Here is a 25518-nt window from a genome sequence, read left to right on the forward strand (position 1 = left end):
CCTCCAGCCCCCCTTTTTTGTGGTAGGGTATTGCTCTAGCCCATGCTGACCTGGAATTCACTATGTAGTTTCAGGGTGTCCTTGAGCTCACAGAAATCCTCCTACCTCTGCCTCTTGAATACTGGGATTAAAGGCATATACTACCATGCCCAGCAAAAACCAAAAAAAAAAAAAAAATTTTTTTATTTGCTTATTTGTGGGGGGGGGAGAGAGAGAGAGAGAGAGAGAGAGAGAGAGAGAGAGAGAGAGAGAGAGAGAATGGGCACATCAGGGTCTCCAGCCACTGCAAACAAACTCCAGATGCATTTGCCACATTGCACATCTGGCTATATGTGGGTACTGGGGAATCTAATCCAGGCTGTCGGGTTTTGTAAGCAAGTGCCTTTAACCTCTGAGCAATCTCTTCAGCCCTGGAAAAAAATATTTTTTTAAATGACATAAGAATTTTGTATGTTATGCTGTCTGTATGTCATGTTACTAGATTTATTGATTTCTAAGAAAAACAGGGACTTCCTTTCTGAGAATTAATTTATCTGAGCTGGATTTACTTGGGGAGGAATATGCTTTTTTTTTTTTTTTCTTTGAGGTAGGGTCTCACTCTAGCCCAGGCTGACCTGGAATTCATTATGGAGTCTTAGGGTGGCATCAAAGCCATTCTCCTACCTTTGCCTCCCTCGAGTGCTGGGATTAAAGGCTTGTAGACCCAAGGTTACAGATAATATATGGCGTTAAATCCTTCTTAGCACTTCCATTCATCCAAGGATCAAATCAGAATGCAGGGGAGTCATCATTCATTATCTTTTCAGAGAATTTGTGTAATAATGGCTTTCATTTATGGATAATGTCTTTAACTTATAAGAAATATGTGTGATGTTGAAAGCGGTCCTTCATGACATCTGATTGCATCTAAGGCTTTTCTCTCTTCTGGTTTCTTTCCAGTTGGGGGAGAGCAAATAAGTGCCATTGGCCGGGGCATCTGCGTGTTGCTGGGCATTTCCCTGGAAGACACACAGAAGGAGCTGGAGCACATGTAAGCTGTGGCCCACATCACTGCTGTGTCAGTGGGATGTGTACTGGACATGCTGGCAACTCTCTCTATATATTTTTAATTTTTATTAACATTTTCCATTTCCATTTTACATTTTATAATATATCCATGGTAATTCCCTCCCTCCCCACCCCCACACTTTCCCATTTGAAATTCCATTCTCCATCATATTACCTCCCCATTACAATCATTGTAATTACATATATACAATATCAACCTATTAAGTATCCTCCTCCCTTCCTTTCTCTACCTTTCTCTTTCCTTTCTCTACCCTTTATGTCTCCTTTTTATCTTACTGGCCTCTGCTACTAAGTATTTTCATTCTCACGCAGAAGCCCAGTCATCTGTAGCTACGATCCACATATGAGAGAGAACATGTGGCGCTTGGCTTTCTGGGTCTGGGTTACCTCACTTAGTATAATACTTTCCAGGTCCATCCATTTTTCTGCAAATTTCATAACTTCATTTTTCTTTACCGCTGAGTAGAACTCCATTGTATAAATGTGCCACATCTTCATTATCCACTCATCAGTTGAGGGACAACTAGGCTGGTTCCATTTCCCAGCTATTACAAATTGAGCAGCAATAAACATGGTTGAGCACGTACTTCTAAGGAAATGAGATGAGTCCTTTGGATATATGCCTAGGAGTGCTATAGCTGGGTCATATGGTAGATCAATCTCTAGCTGTTTTAGGAACCTCCACACTGTTTTCCACAATGGCTGGACCAGATTGCATTCCCACCAGCAGTGCAGAAGGGTTCCTTTTTTTTCCACATCCCCGCCAACATTTATGATCATAACTCTATATTTTTAATTGAAGACCTTTGATTAGCATCTCATACACAATGATTATGAATTTTCATACATGTATATAATATATTTTGTTCATGCTCATCTCCTATAACCCTCTCATCTCCTACTCCCACTGAGCCCCTTCCTCTTCCCATATCTATTCTTTCCTGTTTTTTTTATTTTTTTATTTTTGGTGATCCAATGAAATTTCAGCGTTGTGTTTAGGTGCATGGGTGTTGTGTTATTTATAGGAGCATGGGCTCCTTAGCAGTAGCTGTACCTTTGAAGAAAATGTCTTCCCTTCGCCCAGCAACCATTCACTGCCTGTAGATCCTCCAGGAGGGTGAGGCCTCATGAGTCCCTCCCCTGTCCATGATGGAATGTTGATGGACCCACTGTCGTGAAAGTCATGTGCTATAAATCACATTTGTTGTTAGTTCATGAATGGAACATAAATGTCATGTCCAAAAGAAAGTGTTCTGTAACACTCTACCCTTTTCTCTGGCTCTTACATTCTTTCTTTGCCCTCTTCCATGATGTTGCCTGAGCCTTAGAGGGGGGTAATATAAATGACTCATTTAGCGTTCATTTTTCAACCTTCAGTTATTCTCAGCACTTTGAACATGAATGAGTCCCTATAGTTACCACCATCCACTGGGAAAAGAAGCTTCTTTAACCAGGGCTGACAGCAGTGCTAATCTAATATCCCTGTATTTTGGGCCTATGAAGTGAATATGTGTCTCTTTTATCCATTGTTCTGTTCAATGTGGTATGTTTTTGTTTGTGTTTCAGATAATACTGAGTAAGTGTCACCAGCAGAGTGAGAGCCCAGCTTTGCCTTATCTCCATTTGCTGTCACGCCTGTAAACAGTGTCTGTCTCTCTTTCTCTTAATGCAAATACTAAACCTTTTTTTTTTTTTTTTTAAATCAAGGCAGTATGACTTAGGTACTATATATAAACAATGCTCAGTTTGTGAGGATTTGGAATTCCTTGCCTTGGGCCTTGCATACTCACTCAGTAAAAAGCCTGGACCTGAATTAGAATCTGGGCTTCTGGCCTTGAAGCTGGTGCCCTTTTCATGAATGTACAGGAGAATGCTACTGCTTATTGATGCCTGGCTGGGTTTTAGTAGTGTTAGTCACCACCTGTACTTGCTCCTTCCCTGGCACATCTGACACACTTGCTTCAGATGTGAATTCTGTATCTTGGTTCTAGCTCTGCCCAGTTGTTCTCTGGTTATTACATTGAAAGGTAGGCTCAGCATCTCATTCCTCTGTTGGTATGGATAGTGTTCCTTAGACAGTCAAGTGAAAGTAGAGTAGGGTGGTGGCTGATACGGTGAGCCTCTGCGCTTGAACGTCTTTACGGCTATGATGGCTAATCTTTTAAAAACTATTAGCATGTATGTAGTATACATAGTAATTGGTTTCAATATGACAATTTCATACATGTATATAATATAGTTTATTCACATTCATCACAGAACCCTCTCTAATCCCCCCCTCTTCTCCCACCTTCCTGTTCTCAGTTGGTCAACATTCACTTTGATTTCTCATTCCTTCTCCTCCCCTCTACTTCTCTCTTTCCTTTTTTTGGTGACCCAGTAAGTTTTAGGGGTGCTTACAGGTGCATGGGCACTAGCAGTGGCTATTCCACTGAAGAAAATGTCTTTTCCCCTAGCAGTGATGACTAATTTTGATTGTCAGTTTTATTGGATTAAGAAATACTTAGGAAAATACTAAAGCATACCTCTGGGTGTATTTGTGACAGCCTTCCCAGAGAAACTTAATTAAGAGGGAAAGACCTCCTAGTGAATGTGGGTGGCACCATCCCATAGACGGGGATACCAGATGGAATAAAAGGGGAGAGGAGAAAGCCTGATAGCCATGATGAGAGCTGCTCTGCCCTGCTACATGTTCCCTGTAGTCATGGATAGAAACTGAGACTGTGAGCCACAAGAATCCTTTCCTCCCCAGGGTTGGTTTTCCTAGGTATTTGGTCACATTGTTGATAAAATGGGCTAACACAAAGGCTGTGATGTTCCAGGCAGCTGATCCTTAACATGGTTATTAAGGGGTGTGATTCAACATAAGACAAATGTTAGCTATGGTTTGGGGCTAAGGAGCAGTTCCCACCACCAGTGATACCCTTATAACTGGCCAGGGATGGCAGTTTCTTTGCATTCAGCATTTAAGGGTGGCTTCAGGTGGTGGAATTGCAGCTGTCATGTAATTGTTTCTTTCATGGTTCTTAAGGCTGACCTGTAACTATTACCTGGTCCACTTCCTTGCCAGGGTGGCTTTGTTATCCACAAGTATGAAGACCCATCTGGGCCCAAGGACCATAGTTGTATGAAGTGTCTTTCCTCAGTGGTTTTTGTATATTTGCAGTACCTGTGACTTTTCTCAGTGTATTTTTTGTTTGTTCATTTTTAAAAAATATTTTATTATTTTTTATTTATTTATTAGAGACAGAGAGAGGGAGAAAGAGATAGAGAGTAAGAATGGGCATGCCAGGGCCTCTAGCCACTGTAGATGAACTCCAGATGCGTGCGCCACCATGGTCATCTGGCTTACATGGGACCTGGAATTCACAGGCAAATGCCTTAAACCACAAAGCCATCTCTCCAGCCCTATTGTTCATTTTGAATAGCTTTAAGAAGAACTGACAAAAGGAATTTCTGAGTAAAGATTGAATTCTTCCATAAGAAGCTAGAATTGGACTCATGTTTGGACATATTCTCAACTTGAAGTAGCAGACAATGGGTGGTTGTAGTCTTAAATAACTGATAGATGCTGTGAATTGGAGGCCATGGTATAAAAGAAGGACTCACAAAGAACCCTATGAAGTGGCACTGCTACTACAAAGTGTTATACACAGAAGAGGACACTGAGACATGGAGTGGATCACTCACGTCTCAGTGTCACACTTTTTTGAGTGGTGGAGTCATCATTTTGTCCTCCTCTAACAGGATCTTGGGGACATGCTGGGATTATGGAGTGTGTTGGGAGCCTAGTAATCCTTCAGGTGGCTCTTACTGTTCTCTTTCCCCACAGGGTCCGAAAGATTTTAAACCTGCGTGTTTTTGAGGATGAGAGTGGGAAACACTGGTCCAAGAGTGTGATGGACAAACAGTACGAGGTGCTGTGTGTCAGCCAGTTTACCCTCCAGTGTGTCCTCAAGGGAAATAAGCCTGACTTTCACCTGGCGATGCCCACTGAGCAGGCAGAGGTATTCTACAACAGCTTCCTGGAGCAGATGCGAAAAACCTACAGGCCAGAGCTCATCAAAGGTAGGCTGGAGGGCTGGGGTTTGCAGTGGTAGGGCATCTATCTAATAGAATCGTAAACCCATGGGCTTAATACTCAGCACTGAAATCAAAAAGTAGATGGGAGAGCAAGCCAGGCCTTTAGTTCAATACTCAATATCAAAACAAAAAATGAATGAAGCAGGTGAAATTAATTGTAAAGCATATGTTTTTATTTAGATAATATAGGCAGACTTATGTCATTGGTTAGACAGTAATCAGTTTGGAAAGTTATGAGACAGTTTTAATTTTTTTATGAAAATGACTCCTCCCCTTTTTAAAAAATTATTTATTTATTTATTTATTTATTTGAGAGCGACAGACACAGAGAGAAAGAGATAGAGGGAGAGAGAGAGAATGTGCGCACCAGGGCTTCCAGCCTCTGCAAATGAACTCCAGACGTGTGCGCCTCCTTGTGCATCTGGCTAACGTGGGACCTGGGGAACCGAGCCTCGAACCGGGCTTCACAGGCAAGCGCTTAACCACTAAGCCATCTCTCCAGCCCACCTCCCCTTTTTTGGAGGCAGGGTCTCACTTTAGTCCACGCTGACCTGAAATTCACTATATGATCTCAGGGTGTTGGGATTAAAGGCATATGCCATCACACCCAGATCTCAAGGAGAGACAGAGAGAGAATGAGATATTTAGAGATATTCATCTGATTCACCTTGTCCTTATACCTAGTCTCATCCATTATCACTGTGTACACTTGTTACAGTTGGTAAAATCAACAGCACATCATCACCCATAGTTCATAGCTTACATTAGGGTTCTCTCTTGGTGATGAACCTTCTATGGGTTTAGATAAATCTACAGACTTATATTGACCATTACAGCATCATACACAGTGGTTTCACTGCCCTAAAAATCCTCTGCTCTGCTTGTTTGTTTTCTCCCTTCCCCATCTCCACAACTCTAGATAACCACTGATTATTTCACTGTCTCCATTGTTTTGTCTTTTTTATCATGTTGCATAGTGGAGTTATATAGTATGCATCCTTTTCCGATTGGCCACCTTCCCTTTGTAATATGCATTTAAGTCTCCTTTTCAAGGCTTGTTTTGCCATTTCTTTTTAGCATTAAATAATCTTTGTCTAGCTGTTTCATAGTTTATGTATTCATCTGTTGACGCTCTTGATTACTTTCAAGTTTAGGCAAATACAAATAAAGCTTCTGTAAATATCTATGTGCAAGTTCTGTGTACACATGAATTTTCAACCTCTTGGGTAAATACTAAGGAGTATAGCTGCTAGATGAAATGGCAAGCATGCTTAGTTTGTTTTATAATTTTTAGAACTGTTTTTATATATTTATTTGAGAGAGAAAGAGGCAGATAGAGAGAATGGGTGCATCAGAACCTCTAGCCCCTGCAAATGAACTCCAGACACATGCTCCACCTTATGCATCTGGCTTATGTGGGTACTGGGGAATTGAACCTGGGTCCTTAGGCTTCATAGGCAAGTGTATTAATCACTAAGCCATCTATCCAGCCCCATGGTTAGTATTTATGAGAGAGAGAGGGAGAGAATTGGAAAATCAGGGCCTTCACCACTGCAATTGAACTCCAGATGCATGTACCACCTTGTGTGCATGCACAACCTTGTGCATGCATCACCTTGTGTGTATGGCTTATGTGGGATCTGAAGAGTTGAACATGGGTTCTTAGGCTCTGCAGGTAAGTGCCTTAAATCACTAATCCTCTCTCCAACCCAGTATTTTTTTTTATATTTTATTTTACTTTTATTTATTTATTTGACAGAGAAAGAGGGAGGGGGAGGGGGAGAGAGAATGGGCATGCCAGGGCCTCCAGTCACTGCAGATGAACTCCAGATATGTACACCCCCGGGTCCTGGGGAATCGAACCTGGGTCCTTTGGCTTTGCAGGCAAACACTTAACTGCTAAGCAGTCCCTTCAGCCCCCAATATTTTTTTTTAATATGTATTTATTTGCAAGCAAAGAGAGATAGCAGCTGCTGTAAGTGAACTCCAGGTGCATGTACCACCTTGTGCATCTGGCTTTACATGGACACTGGGGAACCAAACTTGGGTTGTTAGGCTTTGCAGGCAAATGCCTTAACTACTGATCCATCACTCCAGCCTGAGTGTATGCTTAGGTTTATGAGCAACTGCCAAACTGTTTTTCAAGGCAATTGCACCATTTTAGTGTTCATACTGGCAATGGATGAGAGGTCTCATCTTTTCACACCCTCACCAGCATTTGATGTTTCTGTCTTTATAGACTTTGGCCATTCTAATTGGTGTATAGTGGTATCTCATTGTTTTACTCTGCTTTTACTGATGGCATGATGTGGAACATCTTTTCACGTGTTTATTTTCTATTTGTATGTCTTTGTTGGTGAGGTATCTGTTAAGGTCTTTGATCCATATTTAGGAATCGGATTGATTGTTTTCTTCCTGCTGAGGGTTGGGAGTACTTTGGATATATCTTTTGCAAATATTCACTTTGCAAATGTTTATCCTTTATCAGATGTTATTGGCAAATATTTTTTCCCAGTATGTGGCTTTTTATTCTCATGACAATGTCTTTCACAGAGGAGAAGAATTAAACTCTAGATGTCTTCATCCCCATAGCCTTGTTCCCATTTCCCTGAGGGACCTCCTCTGTGGGGTTGTTGTGTTCACTGTGGGGTCAGGAAGGCCTCCTTCTGTCTGTTCTGCTGTGCCTCCTTATAGTCCTACCCACTCTGTGGCCCTTACAGTCCTGCCCCCTCTTTTGCAGTGTTCTTTAAGGCACAGTGGTTCTGTTAGCAGTCTGCTTTAGTGTTGAGTTTTCTATGGCCTCTGGGTTTCTGCTTTGGTGGGTTTTAATTTTTAATGTGTGTGTTCACTCTTGATATCCAGAGAACAGTGGGAACTTTTCTTTGGAGTCCCTTAAGTTTCCTGGCCATGGGATACCAACTTGGTTCCCAGTACCAATTATGGGTCCTCTCCCCCTGAACAGGTCTCATGTCCAATCATAGAGCAGCTGGTTACCCACGCAGGCTATGTGCCACTATTGCACAGATGTGTATTCCTGGTTTTGCTGGTTCATTGCTTGTTGAGTCCCCTGTTTATGCTGTTGGTAACCACTGTCTCTCAGCCGCTCCCATAGCGCTTTTCAGTACCATGAGGCCAAGCCAGGAGAGAACTGGCTATGCTTTCAGTTCCAGCATGGTGACTGAATGTCCTTTTGCCACAGCCTGTGTTGTCTTTAGCAGTAGGGTCTTACCTTTTTAGATCAGGTGGGTAACCAAGTGCTTTGGCAGTGGTCTACATTGTTTTGGGGACTTCATGGATTTTTCTGATGAACAGGTTGCTGTGGGGAGTAACCCAGTTCTGGGGCTGGGATTTATCAGCCAGGGCCCATGGTTTTAGGATTAAGTTTGTTCCATTTTCTATAGGGTGTGTCTGTCCAGACTATTCCCCCTCTCCATTTACTGGTGATTATATCTTGTAGATTGCTAAGATAAAGGTTTCTATGGTGTTGATTCATGTCGTCTTAAGTTCTGTATGATTCCCACCTGTTGCAGTCAGGTTCGCATTATTGGCAAAAATCATCCAACCGCCGGGCGTGGTGGCGCACGCCTTTAATCCCAGCACTTGGGAGGAAGAGGTAGGAGGATCGCCGAGAGTTCGAGGCCACCCTGAGACTACATAGTGAATTCCAGGTCAGCCTGAGCCAGAGTGAGACCCTACCCCGAAAAACCAAAAAAAAAAAAAAAAAAAAAAATCATCCAACCAAGAGCATCTTTTGGGAAAAAAGGGTTTATTTTGGCTTATTGACCTGATGGCAAACTCCATGATGGTAGGGGAAAACAATGGCACGAACAGAGGGTGGGCAACAGGAACAGGAGAGTGTGCCAAACACTGGCAAGGGGAAACTGGCTATAATACCCATAAGCCTGCCCCCAACAATACACTGCCTCCAGGAGGCATTGATTCCCAATTCTACGTCAGCTGGAAACTTAGCATTTAGAACACCTAAGTTTATGGGAGACACTTGAATCAAACCATCACATTCCTCCCTCCCCCATAAACTGATAGCCATCCATGATGTTAAATATAATGCATACAGTCCAACTTGAAACATCCCCTTATTTTTTTTATCAGTCCTAATGATGTTCAAACATAATCCAAGGTCTTTTAACTGAGCCATAATACCAAAAAAATCACCCCCCAAACCCATAATAGCACAGAATAAACACACTGCAAAAGATGGTATTAGGCATAGCAAAGAAATATTCAACCACTACAAGATTTAAACAGGGCAGACATCAAACTCTGTAGCTCCAAATCCAACAACTCTAGGCAATGAAAAATCCCCAGGTCTGATAATTTTAACAAGCAACAAGTCTCCAGAGTTCCAATTCTGTCCCTCTAGCTAGGCTACTCACAGTCCTGGAAAACTTCATGTAGGCTGGCAGCTCTCCTGGACAGCCATCTTGTGGTCCTGGCATCTCCACTGGGTCTCCACTGCAACCACGGCTCATCGTCATAGCTCCATATCAGGTTTCCATGCAGGCATCCAGCAAACCTGCTTCACACTGCCCATGGCCGTTTCCAAAACACAAGACCATGTTGCAACTCAATGACTCTCTCTTTCCTGCATTTCTTATATTCCACAATACCAGGTAGCATGTCAATTTGTTAATCCAGGGGGGAATAAAGCAGACTTTGAAGAACAGTATACTCCTTGGGCATTCAAGCCCCATCAAAATAGTCTACATTCTTTTTTTAAAAAATTTTTTTGTTCATTATTTATTTATTTGAGAGTGACAGACATGGAGAGAAAGGAAGGGAAGAAGGGAGGGAGGGAGGGAAGGAGGGAGAGATAGATAGATAGAGAGAGAGAGAGAGAGAGAGGGAGGGAGGGAGGGAGGGAGGGAGGGAGAATGGATGTGCCAGGGCCTCCAGCCACTGCAAACGAATTCCAGATGCATGTGCCCCCTTGTGCATCTGGCTAACGTGGCTCCTGGAGAATCGGGCCTTGAACCGGAGTCCTTAGGTTTCACAGGCAAGCGCTTAACTGCTGAGCCATCTCTCCAGCCCAGTAGTCTACATTCTTTCTGTTGTCCCAATGCAGGTCAGCTAGCCTAATCTCAAAGGTTGTGATCTCATATAATTGCAGCTGAATGGACAGAAGTTTCAGCCCAAAGATTTCATTTCTGTGCCTATCTCTGTGCTCACACCAGTCCATTTTTACACAATGCAACCCTGTACAAATTCTCAGGTCATGGGCATAACAGAAAGCCTCTTACACAAACTGCTTCTAGCCCAGTTCAGGCAAAGCTCTTTCTCACCCTCATAAGCCAGACTTTACAGTCCATAGTTCTTACTGCATCAAGTACATCAAGCTGTACTTACTGCAAGGCGTCTCTTAGGCCAAGGTTTTGAATCCTACCACATTCCTCTTGAAAATCAGCTCTAAAAGGCCAAAGCCACACAGTCGGGTGTCTAGCAGCAAATAACCCCACTCTTGGTACCAACTTGCTGTTGCAATCAGGTTTGCATTACTGGCAAAAGCCACCAGGGTTTATTTTGGCTTATAGACTCAATGGGAAGCTTCATGATGGCAGGGGAAAATGATGGCATGACCAGAGAGTGGACATCATCTTCTGGCCAACATAAGGTGGACAATAGCAACAGGAGAGTGAGACAAACACTGGCAAGGAGATACTGGATATAATACCCATAAGCCTGCCCCTAACAATACACTGCCTCCAGGAGGTGTTAATTCCTAAATCTCCATCAGCTGGAAACTTAGCATTGAGAACACCTAAGTTTATAAGGAATACCTGGATCAAACTACCACACCACCCTCTATACTCCCTACTCTCCAGGACCCTTTCACTCCTATATTCTGTGCTTGTCACCTATCTCCTACTCTCCTTCCTTTCTTTTCCCTCTTATTCTAGACTCATTCAAGTTCTCTGCCCATATTTCTGATGCATACTACTGTTTAAACTTATCTCCTGTTGATACAATTTAGGGACTGTATATGAACGAGAACATGGGCATTTGTCTTTCTGAGCTTGAGTGAGCTCACTGAGGATGATTTTTTTCCAACTCCATCCATTTTCCTTTGATTTTTTTTTTTTTTTTTTTTTGAGGTAGGGTCTCACAGTAGCCCAGACTGACCTGGAATTCACTATGTAGTCTCAGGGTGGCCTTGAACTCAGAATGATCCTCCTACCTCTGCCTCCCAAATGCTGGGATTAAAGGCATGTGCCACCATGCCGGGCCCTCATAGTTCTTTTAATTTGCATTTCACTGATCGTTAAGGATGTTGAACATTTCCTTAAATGTGTATGAGCCATTTGTATTTCCTCCTCTGAGAACTCCTTATTCAGTTCTCTGTCCCCCTCATTGTTTTTTTTTTTTTTTTTAGTTTTTTGAGGTAGGGTCTTGATCTAGTCCAGGCTGACCTGGAATTCACTATGTAGTCTCAGGGTGGCTTTGAACTCATGACAGTCCTCGTACTTCTGCCTCGAGTGCTGGGATTGAAGGTGTTTGCCACCATGCTTGGATCTGTGCCCTATTTTTTTTTTTTGTTTGTTTTTTTGGTTTTTCGAGGTAGGGTCTCACTCTAGCCCAGGCTGACCTGGAATTCACTATGGAGTCTCAGGGTGGCCTCGAACTCACAGTGATCCTCCTACCTCTGCCTCCCGAGTGCTGGGATTAAAGGCGTGCGCTACCACGCCCAGCTTGTGCCCTATTTTTTGAGTAGGATGTTTGAGTTAATTTAATTTATTTATTTGGGGGGGAGAGAGAGAATGGGCATGCCAGGACCTTCAGCCACTGCAAACGAACTCCAGATGTGTGTGCCCCCTCCTCCCTGTCCTCCTCCCTCCAAAGAGACCCTCCTCGTTGGGGAATGTGGGTTGTGCATTGTGTGATTAACCATTAGTTATGGGGAGGAGTCAATGTCTCTGTGCATAATGTTCCAACATGTGGCTCTAACAATATTTCCGCCCTCTTCTGTGATTTTCCTTGAGCCGTGTTGGGTATGTTCCATTTTTATTTTTAGTTGATTTTGAGTCTTTTCTCTCTCTCTCTCTCTCTTCAAGATAGGGTCTCAGTGTATCTCAGGCTGACCTGGAATTCACTATATGGTCTCAGGGTGGCCTCAAACTCTCCACAATCCTCCTACCTCTGTCTCCTGGAGTGCTGGGATTAAGGAGTGTGCCATCACATCTGGCTTTTTTTTTTTTTTTTTTTTTCTGATCAATTTGGTCAGAGGTTTGTCAATCTTACTTATTTTTTTGAAGAATCAGCTCCTTATTAAATTTTAAATTGTTTATTTCTAGTTCATTAATTTCTGCTTTGGTCTTGATAATGTCTTTCCATCTGGTACTTTTGGGGTTGGACTGTTGTTTTTCTAGTGCCTTCAGATGGAGTTATTTATTTGAGGTCTCTTTGTTTTAGTAATGTAGGCACTTAGTGTTTCATTGTATCTCATAAGTTTTGGTATGTTGTGTATTTGTTGTCATTCAGATCTGACCTGGAATTCACTGTGTGGTCTCAGGGTGGCCTCAAACTCTAGGCAATCCTCCTGCCTCTGTCTCTTGGAGTGCTGGGATTAAGGGGTGTGCCACCATACCTGGCCTTTTTTTTTTTTTTTTTTTCTGATCAATTTGGCCAGAAGTTTGTCAATGTTACTTATTTATTTATTTTTTTTGAAGAATCAGCTCCTCATCAAATTTTAAATTGTTTATTTCTTCTCATTCCTGTATGCCTGTGGTATGGTTAATTGGTCTTTTTAAGCTGTCCCACAGTTCCTTCATATTTTCTTCACAAAATTTTTTGAACTTTGCATTATTGTTGTAGTCCTGGTCTATTTCTTCTGTCTTGTCCTCGAGTTCTGAAAGTCTGTCCTCCATGTGATGAGTTCTGTTGGTGAGGCTTTCTTGGGAGCCTTTTTAGTAGGATATTTCATTTGTTTTCTGCTATGTTTTTCTCAGCTTCTCAGTTTTTTTGCTTGAATTCCGTTTTTGTTTTCAAGGTAGGGTCTTACACTAGCCCAGGCTGACCTGGAATTCACTATATAATCTTAAGGTGGCCTCAAACTCACATTGATCCTCCTACCTCTGCCTCCCAAGTGCTAGGATTAAAGGCATGTACCATTCTCAGAGTTCTTGTTTGATTGCCTGTCAATTTTCTTCAATTTTGTCTAGTTGTTTGTTCATGGTACCATTAAGTATGCTTAAAATGGCTGTGTCCTTTTTGGGTTCTTTGTCTTGGGCTTCCTTTGGGCTTTCTTTGGTGGCATCTTTTGTGGTACGAGGTAGTCTTGATGGGGGTCCTTTTGCTTGATGTCCTGCATAGTTTGTTTTGCACTGGGGTTTGTCTATCTCAAGAGTGACCTGTTGTCTCAATGAGAATGTAGCCATAGCCTCTTGTATAGCCTGTGGTTGGGTGGCTTGGTCTGGTTAGATTAAGATGGGTGTGGAATGGTAGTCTGTCAGCTGGATTAGATGGGTTATTCTTAAGCCTGAGCAGGATCTACCTTGTGTGTGCTGTTAGGTGAAACCTTGGGAGGCCGGACTTACTCAACAAACAAAGTGGGCCCTGTTCTTCCAGTGCTACTCATTGGAGGTTTGGAATGAGTTCAGTTCTAAGTCCTTCCGGGGAATTGGAGCCAAGACACAGTTGCCCTCCTCTTCATCCTTTAAGGCTTTTTACAAAGTAGGTGTGGATGGTAGAATCCCTTCCAAGCACATTAGGTTGTTGCTGGCTAATGCTGGGCTGTGTCTGGCGAGTAGGAGCTCTTCCCTCTGGCTGACAGCTCTGGTTTCTTTGTACCTTTGTGCTCCTCCCTGCTGATGCTGGCCAGCAGTTGCTGGCCCCTTTGAGGATCATCCTGCCAATGGGCTTCCCCTCTCCTGCTCCTGTCCCTCAAGATTAACCCCCACCCCTGGTTGTTAGTGATCCCCTGAGTGCTAACTAAAAGTCCCACTTGAGGTCTTCCTGGGTGACACTTCCCCTTAGATGTTGGCTACAGTTCCCAGAAGCCTCCAAAACCAGGGGCCAAGCCCTCTCACTTGAGCTCCCATTACCTTTGCCCATTATCACACTAGCTAGTTGGTGTTTCTCCTAGGCTGTACTTCCTAATAGAAGCTGCTGCTGCCACTGAGTGGGAACTGGGTCCTGGAAATTGGACCTGCTGTCATCCTCGTCTGCTGGGATTTCTCTTAGGCTATGGGCTATAGCCACCCAGTGGGGCTGAAACCAATCTCATTAAGTTTCCTGTTTTGTCTGCCTGGGACTGCTGTGTTGCTAGTTAAATACAGACCTTTAATTTCTTGAGGAGGGTTTATTGCGGGGTTCTTTCCTCTGGCTTCCCTCGAGGTTACAGTGGCAGGGCTCCTATTTTGCCATCTTGACTAGAAGCCGAAAAATTTACTTTTAATGACATTGGGCTTATTAGTTCTTTCCTTCACGTACCATGACTTTTGTGCTGTTCTCTAAAAAGTCACTGTTACATCCAACTTCATTTTGGGTTTTCAAGGAGTTTATTATAGTTTTGCATTTACTGTTAGGTCTGTAATATACTTTGAGTACTTTTTGTGAAGGTCAGCTTTTTGTTTTGTTTTGTTTTGTTTTTTCGAGGTAGGGTCTCACTCTAGCTCAGGCTGACCTGGAATTCACTATGGCTTTTTTTTGTAACTTGTTTGTAATATATTTTATTTATTTATTTATGATAGAGAGAAAGACATAGAGAGAGACTGGGTGCACAAGGGCCTCTAGCCACTGCAAATAAATTCCATATGCATGTGCCACCTTATACATCTGGTTTGTGTGGGTCCTGGGGAATCAAACCAGGGTTCTTTGGCATTGCAGGCAAGCACCTTAACTGCTAAGCCATCTTCTCTAGCCCTGGAATTCACTATGTAGTTTTAGGGTGGCCTTAAACTCACAGTGATCTTCCTACCTCTGCCTCTCAAGTGCTGGGATTAAAGGTGTGTGCCACCATGTCTGGCAAAGGTCAGATTAAAAAAATTATTGTATTTATTTATTTGTAAGGAAAAAGTTGAGAGGGAGAGGGAGAGGAAGGGAGAGGGGAAAGGAGGGAGGGAGGGAGGATGGTAAAATGGGAATTCCTCTAGCAGCTGCAAATAAACTCCAGATGCATTTACCACTTTGTATATGAGTACTGGGGAATCGCACCCCAGTCATTAGGTTTTACAGACAAATGCCTTAACCACTGAGCAGTCTCTCCAGCCCTCAAGGTCTGTTTATATGCATATAGATACCTAGTTGTTCCAGTACTGTTTGTGGCAAAGATTCCTTTCCACATTGTATCGTAACTATCAGTTTTCTAACTTTATTTTCTTCAATATTGTGTAACTATTGTGGATCTTTTGCCTTTCCATATAATTTTTGGAATCTGTTGATGTCCATAAAATAACTTGGAGGTTTTTTTTTATGGTTTTTCGAGGTAGGGTCTCACTCTAGCTCAGGCTGACCTGGAATTCACTATGGAGTCTCAGGGGGGCCTTAAACTCACGGCAGTCCTCCCACCTCTGCCTCCCAAATGCTGGGATTAAAGGCGTGAGCCACCATGCCTGGCTAACTTGGAGTTTTGATTGGGATGGAGTTGTATGTAAAGATAGAATTGAGAATAACTTAAATCTTGACTATACTTAGTCTTCCTCTCCAAGAACTTATTTAGTTCCTTAGTTTCATCAGTCAGCTTTATAGTTTTCTACATAAAGGTCTTTTATATACTTTGTTTGATTCATACCTAAGTATTTCATTTCCAACAAAAATAGAGTTATGCTTTTAATTTCAAATTGTACTTGTTCAGTCCTAGTCTATCAGAAAGGGATTGACTTCATATTAATCTTAGATCCTGTCACCTTGCTTTCATCTTGTATTGGCTTAAGTGCTGTTTTGGTTGGTTCTTCTTATTTATTTGTTTTTAATTAATTAATTTATTTTTATTAACAACTTGCATGTTGGGTATCTCTATTGCTCTTTCTCTATTTCCTTGAGACAGAGTCTGTCATTGAACTTGGAGCTTGCTGTTTTTTGGTTAGTGGCTCCATTGATCTTATCTTTGCCTCCTTAGTGTGGAGGTTACAGCCATGTACCATGATGCCCAGCTTTTTATGTGGATATGGAGGATTGAACTCAGCTCTTTTCAAATTTTTTTTATTAACAACTTCCATGATTATAAAAAATATCCCATGGTAATATCCTCCCTCCCCCTACTTTTCCCTTTAAAATTCCATTCTCTAACATATCCCCTCCCCATCTCAATCAGTCTCTCTTATTTTGATGTCATGATATTTTCCTCCCCTTATGATGGTCTTGTGTAGGCAGTGTCAGGCACAGAGGTCATGGACATCCAGGCCGTTTTGTGTCTGGGGAGCATGTACTCTTACTCCCCGAACCATCTCCCTGACCTCTTGGTTATTTCTTTTAGTTTTTCTACATATGCTATCTCAGAATAAAGGCAGTTTTATTTTTTCCTTTTCAATCAGTTCATTTTAAAATTTCCTTTTCTTGGCTTATAGCACTAGCTAAGACTTCTACTATGGTGTTGATAAGGAGTAGTGGGAGGGGCATCCTTGTTTGTTCTTAATGGAAAAACTAGTTTTGACTATTCAATATGATATTACCTATAGGGCTTAAAAAATTATTTATTTATTTGAGAGTGACAGACAGAGAAAGAAAGAGGCAGATAGAGATAGAGCGAGAATGGGTGCACCAGGGCCTCCAGCCTCTGCAAACGAACTCCAGACATGTGTGCCCCCTTGTGCATCTGCCTAATGTGGGTCTGGGGAATTGAGCCTTGAACCAGGGTCCTTAGGCTTCACAGGCAATCACTTAACCGCTAAGCCATCTGTCCAGCCCCCCCTCCTTTATTTGAGGCAGAGTTTCACTCTAGCCTAGGCTTATCTGAAAATTCATCTGTAGCCCAGGCTGTCTTCCAACTCCTGGTGATCCTTCTATCTTTGCCTCCTGAGTATAGCAATTAAAAGCGTGAACCACTGTGCTGGGATTAATTTTCTTTTCTTATTTTGCTTTTGTCTAGTTTTGATTATGGTTAATTCTGACTTAATTTTACTTTTTTAAAATATTTTTAAAATTTTTATTTATTTATTTGAGAGAGAGAGAGAGAGAGCGAGCGAGCGAGAGCGAGCGAGCGAGCGAGTAAGCAAGCACAAAAGAGGCAAACAAGAGAGACTGGGCATGCCAGGGTCTCTACTGCAAAGGAACTCTAGACACATGGCCCACCTTGTGAATCTAATTATGTACATCCAGGGAAATAGAACCTGGGTCTTTTGGTTTTACAGGCAAGTGCCTTAACCATGATGCCATCTCTCTAGCCCTTAATTTTCTTTTTATGCTTTTGTCTAGTTTTGGTTCAGGTGATTCTGATGGGTAGAATGAGGTAGGGAATATTTTCTGAGCTTGTTTCCTGAAAGGAGATTAGAGAGAACTGGTATAATTCCTTCCTCAAATGTTTGGTAGAATTCACTAGTGAGTCCATCTGTGTCTTGTATTTTCTTTTTAGAAAGTTATTAATTCTTATTGATTGATTGATTGGATTGTTTCTTGTTTTCATTGTTAGTCAATAATGCTTATTAGATATTTTTGAGAAGCTGAGTGTGGTGACACACACTGGTAATTCCAGCACTTTGGAGGCAGGGGCAGGAGGATCATGGGTTTGAGGACAGCCTGGGCTACATGAGGAGCCCCTGCTTGTCAAGAGCACTGGCTTTGAAGCTCTGTAGTAGATTGAGCCTCCCCTTGCTAGTTGTCAGCTCATTGGGTTTTCTCATGTTGAGATGTGTGGTAGTCCAGTTTCTCCTTTGTGCTTCCTTTTAATTCTCTCTCTTGTGAATGTGTTGTTTTGTTAGGAGGGTGTGTGGGCTCTACATGAGTAGCATTGGCCTGTGTTTAATCAGATCACACTCTGCTTGTGTTCTTGTAGAGTATGGGCTTCCCTCTTCTGGATATAGCCAAGTTTAGAACTCCATTCATAATTCTGGCCATTATGTCCTTTTTTTTGTTTTTTTTCCAACCCATTTCCTGGGCTAGAGTGAGACCTTGAAAAAACAGAAATAAAAACTAACACAAAAATAGCCCCGTGTGGTAGCGCATACCTTTAATCCCAGCACTTGTAAGGATCTCTTGTGAGTTTGAGGCCACCCTGAGACTGCGTAGTGAGTTCCAGGTCAGCCTGGACTAGAGTGAGACCCGACCTCGAAAAAACAAAAAAGAAAAAAAGAACTAAAACAAAAATATACCTCAGCAGTTAAGGGCACTTCCTATACAAGCATGAGGCCCTGAAGAGGTCCAAGAGATGGCTTGGGTTTGACCCCCAGGACCCACATCAGCAGCTGGCCATAACTAACACTCATGTGAAACCCCATTACCATAGGGGAGGAGAGACTAGAGAATTTCTAGAGCTTGAAGGGGGGCGAACCATTCCATTTCTGAGTAATCTCAGATGTATATTAGAAAAGCTTTAAATGGGAGAGCATTGACACTTATGGAATGCTTGGCTGAAAACAAAATAGTTTTCATCCAAATCTTTTATTTTTATTATTTTTTATTTATTTTATTTTTTAAATTTTTATTAGCATTTTCTATGATTATAAAAAAATATCCCATGGTAATTCCCTCCCTCCCCCCCCCCACTTTCTCCTTTGAAATTCCATTCTCCATCATATTACCTCCTCATCTCAATCATTGTACTTACATATATACAATATCAACCTATTAAGTACCCTCCTCCCTTCCTTTCTCTTCCCTTTATATCTTCTTTTTAACTTACTGGCCTCTGCTACTAAGTATTTTCCTTCTCACACAGAAGCCCAATCATCTGTAGCTAGGATCCACATATGAGAGAGAACATGTGGCGCTTGGCTTTCTGGGTCTGGGTTGCCTCATTTAGTATAATCCTTTCCAGGTCCATCTCATCCAAATCTTTAAAGGGGAATGTTTTGTGCATTATTATGTGATTTTACTTAAAATTTTTTTTGTTATTCATTTTTATTTACTTATTTGAGAGTGGCAGAGACAGAAAGAGGCAGACAGAGAGAGAGAATGGTGTGCCAGGGCTTCCAGCCACTGCAAACAAACTCCAGATGTGTGCGCCCCCTTGTGCATCTGGCTAATGTAAGTCTTGGAGAATTGAGCCTCGAACTGGGGTCCTTAGGCTTCACAGGCAAGTGCTTAACTGCTAAGCTATCTCTCCAGCCCTGATTTTACTTTTTTATATGTATTTTATCCAGAAAGTTATATGAAGTACTGAATACTATTATCAATATAAGTTTATAATAGATCAGAATTTAAGTTCATGGGGTATGCTACATCTGATCATATTTTTTGGAAAATTGGCATGAATCATGCAGAGTTTAATCAAAATCTATTTCCAAGTCTTGGGACTTTGAGAAGAACTGCCACTGTGCCAATGAAGCATCATCACTCTTTCAGCCTCCGTTCTTAAAGCCTGCAGGGGCACAATGCATGATGTATGCTCTACGTTTTGTTGCCTTTTGGTTATTTTTGAGAATTTGACTTGAAACTGGAAAGTCTCTTTTGAAATGAAGAAATGTGGAAATGCTGTGTTCTCCTTTGTTAGCATTCTCAGGGCCATGTCAGCATCTTTAAAATGGAATGTGGTTTAACTAAGCTTACCACTTCTTTTTTTTCCCCCTTCTTTCCCCTGTTAGGTTTGAAAATTTGTCTTATATTTATAGTTATTTGTTTTCTCACATTTATTATTAAAAATTAAGTATAGGGCTGGAGAGATGGCTTAGTGGATGGATAAGGTGCTTGCCTGTGAAGCCTAAGTGACCCAGGTTCAATTCCCCAGGACCTATGTATGCCCGATGCAAAGGGGGTGAATACATCTCAAATTCATTTGCAGTAGCTAGAGACTCTGGTGAGCCCATTTTCTTTCTGTTTCTATCTGCCTCTTTCTCCCTCTTAGTCAATCGCTCAATCTTAAAAAAAACTTAATACAGATGTGGTTTTGCCCCTTTACAAATTCCTTCACATTCTCAACCAGTGTTTGTTGGATTACAGACATTTCCTGGACAGCCACAGCCTTTCCCGTACAGGCTGGTGGTGGTTCACGTGCTGGACAGCAGACTCGGCTAGCTTGGTTCCCATTGTTTGTGGTGTGGTGATATGACTGGTTCCAAACTCTTTTCCTGGATCTAGGTATAATGCAAGCCCTGGAGGGCAAGCTAGTTATGTCCCCACACCCTTTTATTTTTGTTAGTGAGTAAGAAAATAGCATGCTAAAATGTATCTTGTAGGGTTTCCGACATTCCAGACCTGTGCAAAGTGAACATTACCCATTTTTTATCTCCTTGAGTCCTCTCGGCAGCTGTCAGACTGGTATTTCCCTCCCTTCTCAGATGAGGAGAGTGAGGCACGGCAGGATGAGCTGTGGGGGCCCCTCAGCATCAGAGTGGCAGAACCTGGAGCCAAGTGAGCTGAGTTCTGGGGAGGCTGAGGATCATGGATGTCGTGATGTTACTGTGGCATCCATGTTCTTGCCTTGTTGGCTTTCTCTGCTATTTGTCTGTCTTCATCAGGTCTCTGGGGACTTTTCTGCTTTCTGTGCTGTGAACAGGGAAGTTGGTGAAGAGTTTGGGACCGCATGAAGACCACTTAGGAGAGCAGTGGTCAATTTGTCCTTCCTCTTGGAGCAGTGATATTAAGTGGTTTAGGGCTTGTTGCTGTGGTGGGGTATTATACTGTTCCCTTCATGTCACTTTTGTGATTTCTCTTGTCAGTGTCATTGTCTAGCAGCCCTGGTACCAGACTCTGGCACAGTACATTGGCTGGCTTCTATTGTTAGTGGCAGAGATGTTATGGGGAAATTTGGGGGACCCGAGTGCTTCCTGGAACCCCAAGTCCTAAATTCATGTCTGATAATTAGCCAAAGAATTGGCAATCCAGACTAAAGAAAATGATTTTTAAATCACATCTTATTCAGATATCACAGGCTGTGAGAGAGGGAAAGGGGTAAGGAACAGGAGGTAAAGTGGGGACGGGGGAAATACACGTGTGGTCCGGGAGCCCATGTAAATGAACATGTGAGGAAGGGGTTTAAAGAAGGTGTTTGCTTCCAAAGAGATTGAGAAGTAAAAGCAGTAATGAAACGTGTCCCTTCCTACCCTGGCTGCCGGGGTGGGAGAGATCTTATTGGTGCGAAGACCCGGATGTGGAGTTATGTGCAGCTTAAGGGCCAGGGAGGAGAAGAGGACCTACTCCTTGGGCCCAGAGAAGACATAGTTTTTAGTCTGTGATCAGGAAGAGGTGGGTCCGCTTGCACCAGGTGTCCCATGCAACTTGGCCTGAGCTCATAGGAGAAATCCACCCACACCTGGGCAGCGTGCACGTCTCGACAGAGATCTGATTGGGTGAGTTGAGTGCCTGAAGCAGGCAGGGAGAGCTGGGATAGGTGGGGTAAGCCGAGGTGATAGGCATGGCAAGGGTGTGACCCAAGATCCCTCCCAAGGGGCTGTCCTGCCTACCTGTGGCTAACCTAGCCTCTCACAGAGGCACGTGATGAGGCATTTCAGCTGAAGTGAGATGGTTAGGGAAGATGCAAACTGATATCAGGATGCATGCGCCCCATTTAGAGGCTCCTGGTGGGTACAAACAAGTATCATAAGCAGCACATGTTCCCTCTCCCTCCTTACTTCTAAGATGGCCTTGAATGTTTGTTTTCATCTCCCTTCCCCTCTCTTCTTTTTTACTCTTTACTTCCTTCTCTCCTTTTTTTCTCTCTCTTCCTCTTTCCCCCCTCCTTTCCCGTCCTTCCCTTCCTCCCTTTTTTTTTCATTCTTTCTTTCTTATGGGATTTTATATAATCCATGCTAGCCTCCAACTTGCTGTGTAGTTGAGGATGGCTTGAATTTATGATCTTCCTGCATCTACTTCCACCCCCTAAGTGCTTGGATTTTAGATGAGTTACCATGTCTGGTTTATGCCATGCTGGGGATTGAACATAAAGCCTGGTGCATGTCAGTCAAGCAAGCACTTTACCAACTGAGCTACATCCCTATCCCTCTCCTTTAAATTCATTTTTCATTTACTCATTTGCAATGAGAGAGAGAGAGAGAGGGAGATTGAGAGAAAGAATGAATGTAACCTGGCTGTACACGGACACTGGGGAATTGAACCCTGGGCTGGCAGGCTTTGCATGCAAGTGCCTTTATTCATTGATCTATCACTTCAGCCCCCTCCTTCATTTATCCCCTCACTTATGCTGGGTTTCCCCACTTTGCCAGAGCTTCTCAGAATCAGGTGGTATAAATTTTGTTGGATTTCTAACATGGTACTCGCTTTCTCTAGAGCAAACATGCTACAAACAGGAGTTGTATGACAAGAAATGGAAAACCAGGCCCTTAAGGCCAAACAGAATCCTTTCTGCTATGCTTGGTCCCAGAACTCTCACAACCCACACAGAGAGGGAGGGAAGCTAGCAAGAAGGAACATCAAATAGCCATCTCTTGTCTTTCATAGCTTATGAGGCCAGTGCTGTCAAAGAGTGGATCTTTTCTTCCTGTCTGGTCTTCTTTTGATGATTGCTTTTGAAGAAGAACCCTAGAACACAGACATGTCAAGCTTCCCCCACTGTTGTAGGTAGAGTAAGCTAGAGTTGAGGTTGCTTTACAGAGGCCCAAGCCTAGCAGAGTTGGCCCAGAACCTGGGTCAGTGGTGGCCTCTGCAGTAGCCCAGGCCTCCAGCCATGGGATGAATGCTGAAAAGCACATTTGGCAGGAGGCATGAAACACTCTAAGTTTAGCGCTGAACATCCATTGCTTTTATGAGAAAAACAAATGTCATACCAACATGAAGTGCCTGTAAAGGCTTCTCCTCAAATTTCTTGTTCCAACTCTGAGCCATATGTAATGGGCTTAGGAAGTCCTTTACCTTGGACTTTGCTTGGCATATCCAAAGTTGCTATGATATTTAAAATAGCTACCTGTGAATTCTGCAGGGGTGGATCAGTCGGCAAAGAGCAAGAGAAATGTGGGTAGACACTAAGGAAAGCAGCAGCTTATGACTATCACAGCTCTGTACCCTGTGTGGGCCATCCATTATGTCCAGGCCTCCTGCAGCTTCAGCAACACAGAGAAGGTGCCAGGATCTGGGGACTACATCTAATTTTGGTTTTGTGGTTAGTACTTTAACTTCTATGGATGTGTTTAATTTTCTACCCTTTTTACTACTTAAATCATTTTAGCAGCATGAGTGAACTTTTAGCAGATGCTGACTTTGGCAAGACTGTGATGCTGAAGTCATTATTTCTGATATAAGTTAGGGAAATTAGAATGTGGGACCATGTTTTCATTGTTCTTGGCAGAGTGGGAAAATTGGTCTGGGCAGATGCTCTTGTGTAGAAATTTGATTGAGAATAAGATTGCTTCTGGCCAAATTGGTTAGTTTATCCTGTCATTCTTTCTTTTCCTTTCACTCCTCAGGTGATTGTTCATTTAATGCCCTGTTTATTCCTGTATGTCTCTTTTATTGGACTTATGCCATCTCAGGCTATAGATAGCTCCTTCTTCTCGAATGGTGATCTATGTCCACATTCATTTTTAATTTCCCTTTTTTTTATGATCTTCTTAATTGATTTTTCATCATGAAGAACAGCTTAATCTTTAACAGTTCTCCTTTTGCTTTCCTCAAACAAGTGTCTGTGAATGCCGTAAGTACAGTGTTGGTAGTATGGTGGAAATTTTGTACCCCTGTTATCATGGTCCTGTCTGCACATAGTAGGTGGTCTTATTTTGTATCTTGAGACAAGGACAGGCTCATTTGGGTGACTCTGATGGGAAGCTGCATTCCTTTCTTGAGTATTGTAATTTTATGAATTCATAAATTTGTGGTCCATGATGTTGAGCACACCCAGGCACACTCCCTCACAAAGTCTGGTGGCAGCTCACTGACCTTTGTGGTGGAGCTCCAGCCCTGGAAAACACTAGCCCAGCTCTGCATCTGTGTCTATATCTGCATATCTGAGTGTGGTTGGAGAAATATACAATCACAATGGACTATCTCATGTTTCAAACATGCCCTGCAAGTATTTCTACAGTACTGCACAGCAGTGGTAATGCACTGACCCAGTCATTCATTCCGGTCTTCACCTTTATGCTTGATTTCTCCATTCAAACCAGCAGTACTCATTCATCTCCCTTCCTGTCCCTTAGTTACCCACTGTCCTTATTGTTTCCCTGAGAAAGCTGAAGCAGTTGGAAGAGAATTTGCAGGAAGGACTTCTCCATTCTACCTGCTGATATCTGTCACAGGAACCAGCTTTACTTTCTTTTATTTATTTAATCTTTTTTTTTTTTTTAAGAGAAAGAGAGAGAGAGGGAGGGAGGGAGGAAGGACGGTCTCTAGCCCCCTTTGTGCCTCTTGATGCTCCCACAGGGCTCACTGCCAGCAATTTGTAGAGTCAGTCTTGTCCTTAGCCCCTTGTCCTGTCAGAAGAATTTGACTGTTGCCCCTCCCCCCAGCATGTGTGCGGTTGGCTTTGACTCCATTCGTTCTCTGTTGCCTTTACCTGCTGGGTTGTTCCTTTTCAGACTGTGACCTTACTTGGAGCCCAGGCTTCACACGTTAGGCAAACCCTCTACCATTGAGCCACATTCTTAACTTTCCCTTTACTTAACATTGCAGACTCAGTTCTTTGATCTTTTCTCCTTATAGTCAGCCCTAGGTGAGCTTGTCCAGACCCTTAACTTTGAAGACTAGTAGTTTGAATATGTGTCCCCATAGACTCAGGTGTTTTATTAAGCTTATGACTTGGATTGCCAGCCACCTGGCTGGAGGTGATGTTATTGGGGGTGGATCCTGGGGTCCAGCCCTAAGGTGTGCCTGGTGCTGATCTTATTTCCAGCCCATAGCTATGTAGAGCATTCTGACCTCTGGTGAGGTCCCTTCTGTTTGCTGCTGGATTTGTGCTTATTGCTTTTGTTTGCTGGGTGGTGATGGTTTCTCTCTGCTTGTATATATAGAAGCAGCTTTTTCCGCCACTGATGGAGCTTCATCTTGGATTTATAAGCTTGAAATAGGTCCCTTCCTCCCCTAAACTGTGACTGGTTTGGGTGTTCATCTCAGCAATGTGAAACTGACTACAACACCCCCATAGACTCAGGTGTTTTAAAATATTTTATTTTTATTTTACAGAGAGGGTTGGGGAAGAGACTGGGTATACCAGTGTCTCTAGCCAATGCAAGCAAATTACAGATGCATATGCCGCCATGTGCATCCAGCTTCTGTGAGTACTAGGGAATTGAGCCTGGATCCTTAGGCTTCATAGGCAAGCACTGCAAGCAATCTCTTCAGCTGCTTGATTTTTTTTTTTTTTTTTGAGGTAGG

At 42.7% G+C, this 25518-nt stretch overlaps 1 protein-coding gene across 1 annotated transcript in view; it reads left to right on the forward strand.

Moving 5' to 3' along the window:
* Dtd1 (D-aminoacyl-tRNA deacylase 1) overlaps positions 1–25518 on the forward strand; it is a 257126-nt gene that overhangs the window by 21349 nt on the left and 210259 nt on the right. The window contains exons 2-3 of the mRNA XM_045156932.1: positions 940–1030; positions 4901–5136. Coding sequence (XP_045012867.1) covers positions 940–1030; positions 4901–5136 — 327 coding nt within the window. The remainder of the gene's footprint in view (positions 1–939; positions 1031–4900; positions 5137–25518) is intronic.

This window comes from Jaculus jaculus, chromosome 8 (genome assembly GCF_020740685.1).
Source record: "Jaculus jaculus isolate mJacJac1 chromosome 8, mJacJac1.mat.Y.cur, whole genome shotgun sequence".
Classification (NCBI taxonomy): Eukaryota; Metazoa; Chordata; class Mammalia; order Rodentia; family Dipodidae; genus Jaculus; species Jaculus jaculus.